We start from the raw sequence: 16,317 nt of genomic DNA on the forward strand, positions 1-16,317 counted from the left end.
TAATTTGAGATCTCGAGATAATGACTGTGATATGATAACTGCGGTCAAGCCAGCCGTTACTCTGATCTCTGTGGTCAAATCAGCCGCACTTAAATTTACAGCGTATTCACTTCCAGTTTTCAAAATAAAGGTATTAAGAACAGTAAGCTATAACTCGAACCTACATTTAAAATAAAATATGTTACATTAAAGTGTTTCATGCGCCCATGATGAATAAAAAACATACTTAATATCAAACATTTCTACTGCACCAATGTGAAGAAATGCCAAAACAAAAGTTCCATATTTGTACCTCCAAGTAGCATCTTTTCGCATATTTGAGGTACAGTAAAAGCAGGTACAAGTATGGAATTTTAATGTTGAATTTCTCCAAATTGGTGCAGTTAAAATGCTTGATATTAAGTATACTTGTATTCTTATATGTGTAGAAGTCAGATATACCATCCATAGCCAGGAATTGTTGAGCAATATGTTTTTAATGTACCTCAAATATGCGAAAAGATGCCACTTGGAGGTACAAATATGGTATTGTTGTGTTTTGGCATTTCTTCACATTGGTGCAGTAGAAATGCTTGATATTAAGTATGTTTTTTATTCATCATGGGCGCATGAAACACTTTAATGTAACATATTTTATTTTAAATGTAGGTTCGATGTGAATTATTAATCATAGCTTACTGTTCTTAATACCTTTATTTTGAAAACCGGAAGTGAATATGCTGTAAATTTAAGTGCGGCTGATTTGACCATGGAGATCGGAGTAACGGCTGGCTTGACCACAGTTATCATATCACAGTCGTTACCTTGAGATCTCGAATTAATTATATCATTATCTTGGGAAAACAAAGTTTCATTATCTCGAGATCTCGAGAAAATTAACTCGTTATCACGGGAAAACGGAGGAAATAAAATGTATGAATGCATGGCCCTTTAGGGCTTCCGTAGAACACTGACCACAACAGACACGTTACAACATGTTGTTCATCATTAGCTGCATTACAAAACTGTGTATTGGCCTTGAGCTGTAGTATTCTTGCACTTATTTTATACACTTATTAAGTATTAAGAACATTTCTGATCTGTGTGTGTATAGAATGCATTAAAAGAGGTTCAAAGAAAGAAGATCAAGGATTCAGCTGAAGAGATATCGTATTTATTGCTCCACACATTCTTCTACCATGTCAAAACCTGGCGCCAACATTACCCACAATGCAACTTGACACCAACAGTTCATCTGTATTTTTAGATTTCATGCAGCTCTCTGTGGAGCCAAAAAAGCTTTATACAAGTTTTTATCATCTGCAGTAGTACTATCCAACACCTTTAAACAGGGTTTGATGTATTAAATCAGTTGAGGCTTCCTTAACATATAAATGTGAGAACTTGTGCTCATACAGCAAGTTGATATAATCCCATACATTACAGGTGGAACATGTCACATGTAAACATCAGTTTCTAAAAATTATAGTAATTATGAGATATTACTACACAAGTGATATGGAGACAAGATCATTATTGAGAACAGCTTATATCAGCTACTATACTAGATTTTTTACAATCAGCAACCGTGTCTTTGCAGAAAAGCTGCTGGATCCCTTTATGGCACACTGAGTTTGCTTCTTCTATCTCTAAATGAGCCTAAACTGTCACAGATTTAATTGTCACAGCCAATGTGTGAGCGGAAACTGGAGGCTGATGAGTGAGTGAATGAATTTCAGTGCCTGGCAGGTCCGACAGCATCTGAGGCATGGAGCTCATTCCACTGCAGTTTCCAGACAGCACGTACACAAAATCCATATCGCAAACATTTCAGCCACGAGTACAACGTCTTCCTCTGCTCTGAACAAAAACATTCTCACTCGCTCTTTTCAGCGAAGATGACAAATGCAAACTTCCACCAGACTCCAACTTTTTCTGGGCCCTTGATGATTTATTGGGAAAAACAGAAAGTTATTTGGTGTGTGAGATGAGAGGAGTGCTGCAAGAGGAGTGATATGGGCACCGGTGTGGGAGGCCTGTGTTGTTCAATGGACGGAGACATTTCTGGTTAAAAGCTGCCTGCTGGGAGCCACCACTGAGTACATATGCTAATCTCAAAACAGCTCACACACACATAAATCCATTTCTGATCAGAACAGCACGTATGAGGTCAGAGTAGTTTACATGCAACAAGTCAAAGCTTATCAGAGGGGCGTTCTTTCCATAATGCAGAGCAGAGCGACAAAGGCAAAAACAGAGGAAAAGAACTCAGCACTGCTCTGCACTATGGGATTCATTTTTATTAATAGGATTGTTTTAGAAAAAGTGAATACAAGATTCTAAGAAACAGATGGTATTGTGATGTGCAGCCTCCATGTTTTGGATATGCATCACTCTGATCTGTCACGCAGTATTATAAAAGCACATGAGGTTTTCATTGAGATTCAAGGCAGGGGATGATGAGAGAGAAGCATGGGTGTAGAAAATCTAACTTTTTTCTGAGTAGGTATGTAAAGCGCCCTTGGTAGGAATAACTCATGTAATTGGGCAACAAGGTAGCATAGTGTGTATGGAGACAATGACAGTATCCCCCAAAATAATGCTGAGACAAGTGGTTGTTTTGGGGAACTATATGAGATTCATAGGGTGTCTGAGAATAGTGCTACGTGTGGCACTTAAACATCAGTAAATCCTCACTACAGTCACTCTACACTGCATTTTACATCATAAACCACTAGGCTGGATTTCAGAGAGAATTAGCTGGATTGTGTCATGGCACCAAAAAGAGATTACTTCATATTTCAAAACAGGAAGGGTGATGGTCTTTCAGTGCAAGTATGGCTTAAGTTTCCAGAGTTTCTTGCTGTTGTGGATGGAAGCAGTGAGAGGTTTCAACTGAAGTCCAAAGTTTCAATTGCTCACGGCAATGGCACAACTTGACCCTACACTAAAGGTATATAGAATGATGAAATATGAAAGTAACTTTTCAGAAATTGCACAGCACTGGAAGTAATAAAGCCCCGATCATGTGCTGAAAAGCATAAACTTTTTTGGTCAGAGATTCTTCCTCTGCAGTTAAAAGTTGAAAGTTTGCTAACTATTATTTCAGGTTCGGTTCTGGTCCTTTGGGCTTTTTATTAATCTTGAAACACCACCTTGACCTGGGTTTGTTGAGTGTAACACTGAAAGTTTAGGGATATCTGATGCAAGCAGTCATTCCTTTACATGTAAACTAATAGTGGGCTTAGTACTTGTTTTATTGGTCAGATACTGTGGCCACAGGGAGGGGGATCAATCATGTTTTTTCTCATGGCCTCTCAGGAGTTGCTGAAAGAAAGTGAGTAAAGTAAAACAAAATGAATGAAGAGAGGTATAAGAGGCGACCTAGAACCGAGAATTTCTGTAGAATTTGTACATGTATATGTTTTTTGAATTAAGTTATAGGGAGGTGGTCGCTATGGATGAGGGTACAAAGTGCAGAATCTTGAAATGGAACTCTTGAATGAATACCTTGAGTAGTTTGGTTTAGGCAATACAAACAATTAGTTAAGGTAAGTGAAAGACTGTGAATTTGATTAAATTTTAATTAATTGTCGTGTCTTGTGCACTTTGGACTTATTTCTGTATACCAAGACCATGATCTTTCCCTTACCTTAACCAAGTTCTGCAAGAGCCTAAACAGAACTGCAATTAAGGTAAATGCTGTAGTGGCGATGGATACTGTACTGCAAGATCCAATATTTTGGAGGAAACAAAATAAACATGTTGTCAGTGAATAATTTACTGATATATTCAGTATCAGTATGGGTTTTTGGCAACTTGCCAGATATGTTAATTAAGAACATTTCTTCGTTGTGTTAATAAAAAACTTAATCCATACAGCACTGAGTTTTCTACTAAAAGTATTACGTGTTTCAAATTAGTCGTGAATAAATTGGGAGAAGTGGAAATAAGAACAGAACTGAAAGAGTTGTTTGCTTGTGGTATACTTTGAAAATCCATTGGAGATTAAGGACCTTTCTTCACACAAATCTTTCTAAACGAAGACCACAAATCCACTTTATCACATCCCTTACAGTATTGGAGCTGTTGGCAACATGGCAGTACTGATGTCAGCTTCAAGGTACAAAGAAGAAGGTAGGCTTAAGATAAAACAATGCAACTGGTGTTTGTATCAAGGACCTTTCTGCGTGCCAACACCTCAATCAAGTTGCTCAGTTGCTTGTCAGCTTGAACCCAGTCTCCATTTGAAGTGGATCACATCATCACCCTGCCCTAAAATGAGAGAGCACAATTGGGGACCTCCTGATCTGCAGTCAAATGCTCTACCCCCTGACATTGTTCCCAGGCCTCACCAGGGAGATACAATGAGTAAGCTAGTTAGAGTTTGATCTCTGCTACTTGACTAAATTCCACATGACAAACACAATTAGAGCCAGCAGGCTTTTGGGAAGTGGGTATGAAATTCAACCCCTCTTGTAAACCTGCATCTGATCTGCTAGAATAAGTCAGTAAATACCAAACCAGATCCAGTGCATTTCCCTGTTGCTGACCAAATGCTGACAAGTCTGTGTACAGGGTGGAAATTAAAAGAAGACTTTCCTTATTGAGATCAATAAAGTATTATTACTGGTAATACAATTGTGATGCCATGACAAAAACAAAAATCTGCATCATTCATGTGTTTCTGCTGCTTCCTTCGGGCAAATGAAAGCATCTCAACACATATTAATAATTTATAGTGCAAATCTATGCCAAAAGACAGGGAGCAGCTTTTTCCTCATATCCAAACATTCCAGACCCAGAACTTCAGTCCAATATACAAACATGTGGTTTCTAAACATTTGCATGGGTAGCATAAAGGAAGTCTGCCGGGTAGTCACTGCAGATTGTCAAATTAATTTGCCCTTAATGTGCAAATGGCTGGCAGAAACCATTCCATGAGAAAAAACAATAAATCAGGCAGAGTATGCGAAAATGTTTTGCTTTGATCAAAGCTGTGATTGTGAGCCAAAGTAAGTACTCTGAAAGTGATCGTGTATGTGGGAAGATGGGAATGTGGTATGGGAGTGTTCTGGGATTTCCACAGCACTTTGGGATGGATAGTATCTTTGTGGATCTGATGAAAAACAGGAGCAGGGGGAGGAGGGGAGTGAAAGACTTTCTGTAGCAGCGGCCAAGAGGAAGCATCTCTCTCTCTCTCTCTCTCTCTCTCTCTCTCTCTCTCTCTCTCTCTCTCTCTCTCATAAGCATGCTAGGACCAGTTTAGTCTTTATTAATGAACACTGCCTTACTAACTCTATGGGTTTTAGTGCATTGTGTGTGTCTTTGTGAGTAATTCTGTGTTGGAGTGTGCAGCAAAAATCTTCCTCTTTAGTTTCCACTAATACCAGTGTAAATCAGCTTATTTCAATAATTTTCTTGAAGCAAGTCCCTGATTCTTGATATTTGGGAAATGATTTGTTGCTACAAACTGACAAAGGGAGTTATCCTTTAAAAAAGTTAGTAAAAGAGTCACATTTCATGTCTGGATAGGAGTCTGTATTACTTGTTAGGACAGACCATTTCCATTTGGGTATTTGTGGGCGTTACTTGCGAACACATGAACCAATAATAACAATGAAAACAACCTGTACTTTCTGCATGCATTCACAATGCCCTCATGTTGTATGCAGGTATGCATTAGCATGTGCGAATAAACACCTGTCTGTGCCTGCACATGCCCCTGAGTGCTTCCCTCACATGTGCTTTGAGGCAGACAAACTTCACAGGTGACCTCCCTCTGGAAGACAATGAAACAGACCGGTGTAGGGGCAAGAGAGGGTGGGGGCCTCTTACAAAGGGACTAATGAAGTGGGTGGAGGAGTTGAGGCGTTATTTGCAGGTCCACTGGGATGAAGAGCCTGGAGACAAAGAGATGCTAAACACCCCAGCCCTTTGTGGACTTATCGTGGAGAGACCAGGAGGCATTGCCCTTGGCCAGTTTGACCCTCTTTTGACATGTCTTACAAAGTGTAAATGAACCACAGAGGCTCTCACTGACTAATGAGAGAGACAGAGAGGAAGAGAGACATAAAGATGATTTTTGAGTTGGAAACCCTTTTTGCTTTAGCATCACTGTATATTTATAGTTAAATCAATCCACTGAAACATTTCTAATTTGAATAGACAGGAAATCATGAGTAATTATGATAATTATAATGAAGTATAATCATTGTAAGTGTTCAGTGATGTGTTCTTAGATAAACAATTTTTCCCTTTGTCCTAATTACGCTCTTTGTTTGAATGTTCCACATTTTTGTTTTAGTAAAGAAATACTTTACAAGTTCACCACACATATTAGTGGAAGTACTGATTTGCACTCTGGGTTTTTTGGTGTGTGTGTGTGTGTGGGGGGGGTGATAAATAAGGTGAAATTAAGCCAATAAGGTGAAATTGAAACTAAATGTAAGTTTCTCTTGGTTGTTGTCCTTCTTCAGATTGAGGGATACTAAAAAAAGCATGCATACGAATTTGGTGAAGTGAAAAGGGAGAGAAATATAAGTGTAATTAGTTTAATGATTCTTTGTAAGGCTGCAGTGAATTAGCAACTCTTCAAACTCAGCCTTTGAGACAGAGAAACAGACAGAGAGTAAATCAATTTGTTCATTAATGACACATGGGACAACTACTGAAGACCTCAAGCTCTGATGTGGTTTATTCAATTATTTTTCAAATTTGAAGGTTCTGTTTGTAACTTGGCAACAGACGTGCTTTGTGATATTTTTAGTGGTCACTAAGTAAGGAAAAAATACTATGAGCATGTACTCTTTCTTCATCTCTGACTAAAAAAACAAGACAAGGAAAGGTCAGATGACTATGTCTGTCTCTTTCTGCTAACACTTCCTGTCTCTGCAAAGTCTCATCCCCATGACTATCACTCAGTGCCATTGTGAAAATGATTTATCTTAACACTACACAAATAGGTAATCATTTACATAATGAATAAACAAACTGCACATTAAGAGCTCTCTGAGAAATCAGAAGTGGACAGGATGCCATATGTCAGATAGTGACAGGCAGACACATAAGTTTGTTAAATGTCTTTCTGCTGAGTGTCTTTGGTAGTGAGATGACACCAGAGTCAGTGCAAACAAACTCTGGCTCCCTTCCCATGCTCCCTGTCTCGGGGGTTATGGCCAGCCACCATTTGAGTCTATTTCTGCATGTCAGAAAGCGTTAATGACTTTGTTTCCCAATCAAGACCTCACTGCTCCTGTGTTGCTTTAAGTGTGACACAAGTGACCTGCAGGCCTGATCTCAGCCCAGCACAGGAAGTAATAAAGCAGTCAACAAACTAACAAACACACACTCTCTCACACACACACACAAGCACACACAACTCCACATGATTCAGCTGTCTAGCTATGGCTTTATTGGAATCCTGGCAGAAGTAATAATAGGAACAGTACTGGTAGTACATTCCCAGCAGTGCTGAGTGGAGACTTTTACCACTCCAAGCACTTCACACTTCATTACCAAAACACTGTCTCCACCATTAGACAGTGCCGGCCGCTGCAATAATTAGCTATAAGAAGCCCTGGATGATATTATGACAGTATGAGTGTTTTTATGACTAATATTCCTAGTGACTGTGAACCGAACACCCACTCCTCAGCAGTTCAAATACCCACCCTGGGCACTCCCTCTCTCCCTCTCTCCCCCTCTACAAGCGTGAGTATGATTAAGAGTTGACATAACTAATAGCCTCTCCACTAACTTAGGTAGAGGCAGGCAGTTCATAGTCTCACGAGGACCGCTGGGTTTAAAAGTGCTTTCAGTGTGCTAATGATGAGCTTGCTATCCCAACATCCTCACTGCTGAGTGTCTACTCAACTTTGAAGCTACTTTGAGAGGTGTGATGCACAGCTGGAGTGGTTGTGGATCGTTGTTGAAGAAGGGCTGAGTAGATCTGTGAAGGGCCACCATGACATAAACACATCCATCCTCTCTTCTATATCCTTACACTGGCAAAATATTGTGATTACTTACCAAGAATATTGTAAATTCATACTGATACGTCCATTTGAACAGTACTTTGCTTACATAGCATATGGACATACATAACATAACACATGGAGGTACATCAGTGAAACTAAAACATGTAACTCATGTGGACCTGAGCTAAATAAATCTTAAGATCTTGTTTGCTGAGAGGTGAGAAGTGTATCATGACAATGGATAGTGTCATGGCACTGCAGAGAAGAAAGTAGAAACAGAGAGCCCTAAAAAGTCTGTGTCATCACACTCTTTCTCAAGTCAGATATAAAGAGAGAAAAAATAAGAAGCAAAGAGAAAATTTGAGCTCACCAGTTGAGAAATTGTGGCCTCTTCTTTGGCAATTCCATTGCTTGGATTTGATAAAACTCAGGGAGGAAAGGATGGTGTTTCTTATAATCATTATGCTCTGCCATTTTGTTTTTGTAGTCCAACAGCCATGGACCCAAAGTTGCCCAAAAAGGTTCACTCATTATTTAATTTTGTGAACCTGTCTTGTACAGGTTACCTCTCAAGAAAGACTAGCAGCACAGAGCTTCAAGCACCACCTTTGTCACAATCCAGTTTGAGATCTGTATTATTTTAGTTTATATCCTGCCTAAAGTTGTGTTTAACCAAATTACAACAACGTGATTAATGCACAAAAAAACGTCAAGCATCAGGGTACATACACAATACCCAGACAATGACAGGTGGGAGGTCAATGGGCAATGCAAATGTTTGCCTTGGGGCCCCCCACAGGAGGTAAATGTGCAGAGACCAGCACAGGGTCAAGGCCCTGTTACTTAAAACAGAGTAACTCTTCAAGGCTACCAACAAATCTAGCAGGGATTCTACTATGGCATTGTGACAATTAAACTGCACAAAGATAAAAAACAAATAAAGTCAGATTTTTTGAAAAACAGCTATATATTTCAATCAATACCTATACAACAATATAGTCCTGGGCCTTGTACCACTTATGATAAGTTAAGGCTACAATTGTGATAACAAAGTTATGACAAGATTCTAAGAACATACTGAAAGGTAAAGGGAGAAGAAGGCAGACAGAGCCGACGTGAGATGGGTTAACCATCAGACAAGACAAATCAGCAGATGCACACTGCCACCGTTATCAACTCTGTGATTCTTCCGATAGCTAAGCCCAAAGATCACACTGCATCACCTGCTTACCGCTGAAGTGAGAGATTGAAGAGGTAGTTCTGGACCAGAGAGAGTTAGAGACGGCAGATGAAAATGATAAGTATCAGGGCTTGCTATCAGACGTAGCTGCATGTGGTTCCAAACCTAAACCTAGTAGTTTATCTATAATTGGCAATCACTGCCTTTGGAAGTCACCCAAACCCACTGGGAGAGCCCACGATGGGGTGGCAGTTGTCTTCCTAAACCTTAAATCTGAGATGGAGATCTTAAAAAGGGAAAAAAAATGCTGAACAAATACATCATACACTATCTCAGAACAAGGGCCTATGGGAACTAATGTCTTAATTGAGCAGCTCTGTGTTTTTAAAGAATGTGGTGATCATGCTAACTTACAAGTTAGGGACTATGTACACTTATGTTGTGTGTTGTCAGTGTGTCGCTGTGCATCTCCTCTTCTGTAGTGACTTTTATATGGCCTTGGCTGGCGGCAGGGAGCCTCCTCAGTGGCAGACCACTAAGCCAAATTGATTAAATGAAGGCCCTCCTCTTCGAAGGTGTCCGCACTCCACCCCCCCGCACAGGCAATCTCTCTAATGGCCTCCCAGCAACCCTGTCACTGCAGAGCTTCAAGGACCAAGGGAGCAGAGATTCAAGGACCACAAGACCAGGTCAGTGAAGGAATGGACAATTTGCCACTACATTGTTGTTTTTTTAATCGATAGAAGCACCAGAAAGCAGGTTTGTATTGGCTGGAGCTAAAATGGTGAAAAGTGGTCACAGGGTAAAAGGCAAAATGACAGGTTGTCTGTATATATTTTAGTTTGATCTGTAAATTGGCAGGGGGTCAATCATGGAAGTATTATTGCAATCACTGTGATCTTTTGTTTTAAAGCCACTCCACATCAATGTCAGGGTAGTTTTAACCTCTGTCAATAGCACTTAGCTTCTCCCATTTCTGGATTCTATATCCTGAGCAATTGCCATTGAGCCGATAAATACCTAAGAATAAAAAACCCTCACAGTGAAGGAACAATCACATAAAAGTAATTTATGAAAGTAAAGTTCAAGGAACACACCATTGCTAAAGTTGATGTCCAAAACCGGTAATCTGTTGAATACCTCTTTCACACATAGGGATGTAATTCACACTAATCCTTCGGAATGTCCTTCAGGCCATGAAGACATGTGATATCAGCAAAATCCAACATATTTACAGCCTAGGTTCAATGTTGTAGATACAATGATGCTTTAGACAGGGGGAACTGGAAAAACTTTTAAATTTCCGACGTGATCGTATGACACGTTGTATGAACTTATCCTGTTCAAGCATAACTTGATCCGTAACCACTGTAACAGCACTGTGTACTCCATGATTTGGACAATCATAATTGAGTGTTAATTATCAAATAAATCACCACAGTTAAATAACCACATAATCAACACAGAGTCTTCTCCATTTGCTCCTCTGTTTGACCACAGGTGGAAGAAACAGAGAGTACTACTAGTGGTCACTTGGCACAGCGGCCTTCAAATATTTTACTTCAATTAGTTTCAGCCTTACAACTTGTAACTTGCAACTTTTTGCACCATTTCTGTCACCCAGGAGCCTATGTCTATACTCGTGAAGAAACTGTTTAAACATAGAAAAACTTTGACAAATGGCAACCTGCCAGTTATATTAACTCAACTCTGGGTCAAATAAAAGGACCCCTGTGAAACTCCTTGAGCAACAAAGAACAGAACTTTCAATTTCGAAGCTACAAGCACCATTAAGATCCAGTGTTAATTTAAAGTTTCAGACATTTTCTCTTACTTCTGAAAGATTAGAATTTAGTGGTGAGTAGAGTCAGAGGCAGCTCCGGCGTCCGTATAATTACGGGAAAATTACATTCATTATTGTAATTTACATCTCATCTCCAACCCAATTATTAGCAGTTTGACCTGCACGGCACATGTTAGCATAGAAATCTAAAATTTGCTCCCAAGACGGAGGAAAGGGAGGGGTTGAGGACAGAAAGACAGCGAGACAGAGAGTTTGGGACTTTGGGAGTTGTAGGAGGGGAAAAAACAATCAATATGGCTCTAAAAGATGATGATTTTAAATAGCCATAATTCTCTGCCTCAGAGCACAGCTGCCAAGGGCGCCGCTGCAACACTTTGATGTCTGATATGCAATATTGCTGCCAGTAATTTGCTCATCTGCATCTCTGGAGGGACCATCGCCTGTCTGTCTTATTCATCTGCCTGACCATGTGTACGTTACCAGTCAGTCTGGTATAAATTTGTATTCACTACATACATATACACCTTTTGAGGTACTATTGGAGTGGAAAATGTTAGTATGAATTAAACATAGTCTCTGAGGAACAATCGTATCCTGTAAACAATGCAATCTCACTTGCATCTTGTTTGTAATACAGCACTTATGTAAAACTCGCACAAAACAAAAAATATTACTGGCCTTACCTGCCAGACTGCCTAATCAGTCAAAGGTACAGCCTCCTGTCTCTCTTTCCTATCTATCTTCTTCACTGTCATTATCTCTGAAAAACTGTCATAGATATACCCAATCACTATGAAAGACGCAGTGTGTAGAAATTAATCAGTTCTTCTTTTTTGCTGCAATCTTGTCATTACATTCCTTTAATGTAAAATGTACAATTTACTGTGAAGGGTAGGCTTAGAAATGTATGTTTGTGTGGGTGGGTAGGCTTACATAAGCATGACATGCTTGCCACTAGAAAACAATTCAAGTTCCAATGTGAGTAAAAGTCACTTGTCATTCATCTATTAAATAATTACTTTTTATTTGCTTGAATCCCAGGAGATCATAGGTCAGGATCAGCTATACAACAGCAGACTGGAACAATTCATCATTAACTAGCTCAGACTGAAGTCATATTCAAAGATGTGGAGGGCAGCAGGAGGGTGTCAATAAGTGTACTCACTCACATGAACACTGATAGATGCTTTGCTTGTTCAGCTGTTAAGTTACCCTATATTCTGTATAGCTACTGTAAATGTACAACAACCTACCACCATATTCTGCAATTTCAACCATGAAAAGGCAGTGTTAGGGTGTAGCTATAGGTTCATGTTCATGCCCAAAATTATATTTACTAAAAAGCAAGACCAAACTGGTTTTGGACAACCCCTTAATAAGGTGAACTTTCCATGCAAACACGCACCAAGAGGCAGAGAGGACAGTGTGCGAGAGTAGGGGCCAAACTTGGATTCATTGTCTTGTTCAAGGACACTTTAACAGGGCAGAGGCTTCCAACACAGCCTTGAATCGATCTTGTCCAATGGAAGGACATGTTTAAGTCATCCTTCCATCATATATGAACAGTTTTAGAAGCTACTCAGTTCTGCAGCATCTTTGTCTGTGTGAGCGATGAAAAACACGACATATCTCTCAGACACCTAGTCAATATTTGAAGCAAGTTGACAGCAGGTCATATAGCTTCCAACAAACCTGCCTCTCACTCTGAGCTACTGGTTTTACTTTCAGATTGCCTTTGCTCTGGAACAATTTCAATACATCTAACAGACAGGTTGAACCGGGATGCTCTTTTATGTTAGGGTAGGGAGTGAAGTCTACTGTGTATTCAAGTGCATGTGTGAGTCCATGCCCCTATGTGAGTTCGGGTTTGAATGTCTTGGATGTTCTTTGAAGTTTAAGACAGCTCTGCATCAGCTCACTGGTTCCACTTCATGGGATGTGAATATGTGGACATGAGCAACATCTGAGTCACTGACTTGTGTGCGCCAGTTTCTGGTTGTGTGTGCCGTCTGTGAGTGTGTGCATGTCCACCTTGCTCTGGCATGTGTGCTCCAGCTCATGCATGACTGAAAATCCAACCGTGTCTCAATTTCTTCCGTCGTCTCTGTTTCTACCTGTCTGTCTGAGTCAGTACACCACCATTCCCTGGGCACAATGCACAGTCTTGACAGAGACTCGACTCACACACAACACACCTGAAGCATGTCAAGTTAAACAGACGCTGGCCAGAGTAAAAAAAGTTTACTTTGTTGCATTTTGGTATTGTTTCAGTCAGGTTCTCAATGTCCACTTACAAGTTAGTCTTTATGCTATTAACACGTAAAAACAGTTGTGCATGTGTGTCCAGAATGTGGTTTGCATTCAGTTCCTTTTGTTATGCTCAGCTTCCCATAGTAACTTTTAGCTTAAAGATGACAGCTTGATGTAAAACCTTGCATTTTGAATTCCTGCAGGTGGCATAGACTACCTGCTCATTCTTAAAAACACACATTACAGTACTTAAGGTGCTAGTCATGCTGATGCTGATTTTTAACTTTTTTGCATGTTATAATATGCCTTTCAACAATGTCAGTTGCTTTTTGCTAGGTGGTAGGAAATCCACTTCAAGCTCTTTTTTTGTGTGTTTTTCATTGTTAGATTATTAGCAGTTATAGCAGTATATAATAAGCTAAATACATGAGTATTTAATGGATGTGTTTGTTCTGTGTACCATTAACATTTATTGGTACCACAATGATGATAGCTAGTTTTAAAGTCACAGAAGTGACTTATTAGTGGTGATGTAATGATACTTTTATTAGACTCACTTGACCGTAGAGCGGTTGGGGTGACCTCGATCTCACTGTTGGCCTGGTAGGGCTGGAAGGCTGATGCCGAACTCATGTCACTGGCAAAGGGTTCTGGACTCTGTGTACCTGTGGAGCTGGCACTGGTACCATCACCTCCATTGTGAGGATCCTGCTCTTCATATACTGCCACCAGCTGGAGAGAGAAGGAAAACATTTATTTGTGTATTAGAGCAGGTTGTGGGGGATAAATGTAGGCATGTGTTATGTGTCCATATATGCACATACATGAATTGGTGCACATGGACTGCATATAAGTGTGGGTATATTAGTTTCACATTCAGGTAATCTTCCTCAGCTCAAATCAGTCAATCGTGTTGTAAGTCTGGTAGTCTGGTAGCATCTCTCTCTCTCTCTCTCTCTCTCTCTCTCTCTCTCTCTCTACAGTCTAATCTTGCAACATCTGCAGTCATGTAGCACAGGGTGTTCTGGGTTGCCAGGTTTGGCTCCCACGGCGAGCAGCTGCTCCATTCCCACAAAGGTGATACGTTGCCACATTTCCCAGGCCAGATAGGGAGAACTCCCCCCTAGCATCCCGTAATTATCAGAGTCTAACACACACTGCTCATCACTATAGCCAACTTGCCCACTTAACAAGAGAGAGACAGCCGCCTGGATTATCCTGTGCGAGAAACACTAGACCCTGTTTCCTCTTTCACCGGTATATAGAAAATTAGATCAGCCAATGCTGATTGACTACATATGAGTCAAAGCTTACTCTTAGGCTCCTGGACTGAGGGACAGAGAGATAGAGATAGAAAGAGAGAAAGAGAGAGAGAGAGAGGGAGAGAGCAATGAAAGCATAAAGCCTGTAGTGGTGGAGTGGAGGAAGCAGTGCCAAGTGGTTTTCATTGCCAGCACAACCTGTTACTAAACCTCTCACAAGAAGATTAACCTCTTATTCCATCCATACAGAGCAATCATACAGCTGCAGCCTGATACGAACCATGCTATACAGAACAATAGTATGTATATTACAGACTGGAGATGAGTTCCTTTTCATGTCTTTGTGCTACCTGCAAATCTATGTAATGGAAGGCCATGGATGTGGGGAGAGCAACCAACAAAGAAAGCATTAGTCGCCGTTGGGAGCAAACAGCTTTCCTGTATCCCGCATCGTATTTATCTGAAGGTAAAAATAACACAAGTGTTTTTCCATGTATTTGCTGTTTTTCATCACCCCAACGCAGGGAAATCTGCATATAAACAAGTTTAGAAGCCCCTTCTCTTCTTTTTTATTTAATTCATATGCAGAGGATGATGCTTAAGTGTGTATGTGTTTGTGCTCTGTGTTTGAATTTATGCCTTTCTGTGAGTATGCCCATGTGGTTTACTGTTGCTGTAATTCACAGCGACATCTCTCATGCTGGCTTTGCAAAATTAAAGCAGACTGCATTTTTTTCCCTAAGATGTTTCCTTGCATCTCGATGCCGTCTCTGAGACGTACTCTATCACCGAAGGCTTCACCCATTTCACTCTAATCACGTTCCATTCCGATCTTGAAATTACATTCCTCAGGTTGTAAGGGTTTACCACAAATTTGCTCAGTGCGCCAGAGAGGCAATCACAGAGGAGAGAGATCCGGTGCTACAAAATAAGAAGGCCTTAATATTAGAAATCAGGCAGTTTGAGGAGGTAATTTGCTGAAGGTTTGCTCATTGGTAAATGTGTAAATTCACATGTCTTAGGGCATAAAAAGATACTTTGCTTTGTGTTTAAGAGCAAATACAGTTAATAGGCTATAAATATTGATACATTTGGCAAGTGGTGTTTCCTTGTTGCAAGTTGGGTAGTTTTCCTTATTTTTACATCTTATACTTTGATATCTGGTTTCTTTACAAGATGTTAAAACTTTCAGGAGAATTTTTTGAAGGATGAAGTTATGTTCTGACAAAAAAAGTTTGCATTAATGATGAAAGGAGCAGCTATGTGAAGATGCCAAGGCGGCTGTGAACACAGACTAGAGTGAAGGGTTGTCCCCAGAGGTATTTACACTGCCTGAGTGCATGTGCTAGCCAATGAATCATTAGTGACAAAGTAATCAGGCCTCCCATTCATATGTTGCTGGGAGTATTTAGCAACCCGACAAGCCCTCTGCCTGCCAGCTGCCCATTTAGAGAAGTGGTGAATACCGTTGTTGGTGTCGCGGCGAGGCGTGATTCATTTTTAAATACATTCCAAATCCCTCTAATTAGGTCCACTTTGCTATGCCTTGCATCCTTTCACAAGACACTCCAGAGTACTCTGTGGGTATCTGACATATACAGCAAAACTCATCCACACACCCTCCATTTCATAATCAAATAGGCCTGCATTTATATTGCATTCAATATTTATGGGCTCTTGGAAGTGCTTGTCCGTCCCCTAAACCCAAAGAGACAAGAAAAGGTTCCCACTCTTTGGAAAGAAGATTTCTCATTTCCAGGCTGTAGATGCCTTTTTTGCTTCTTGATTGGTTCACCGAAGGTTTACGTGACATTTAGGTTTAATTAATCTCCAATAAAAGGTTTTCAGTATTGCATAGTTTAA

General features: G+C 40.2%; 1 protein-coding gene across 5 annotated transcripts in view; it reads right to left on the bottom strand.

The window, feature by feature from the left end:
• The window catches only part of LOC127369479 (partitioning defective 3 homolog), a 333,391-nt gene that overhangs the window by 214,318 nt on the left and 102,756 nt on the right, over positions 1 to 16,317 (bottom strand). For all 5 annotated transcript variants that reach the window (XM_051410908.1, XM_051410907.1, XM_051410906.1 and 2 more), the window contains exon 3: positions 13,750 to 13,924. In XM_051410908.1, coding sequence (XP_051266868.1) covers positions 13,750 to 13,924 — 175 coding nt within the window. The remainder of the gene's footprint in view (positions 1 to 13,749; positions 13,925 to 16,317) is intronic.

The sequence above is a fragment of the Dicentrarchus labrax genome, unplaced genomic scaffold (genome assembly GCF_905237075.1).
Source record: "Dicentrarchus labrax unplaced genomic scaffold, dlabrax2021, whole genome shotgun sequence".
NCBI classification, from domain to species: Eukaryota; Metazoa; Chordata; class Actinopteri; family Moronidae; genus Dicentrarchus; species Dicentrarchus labrax.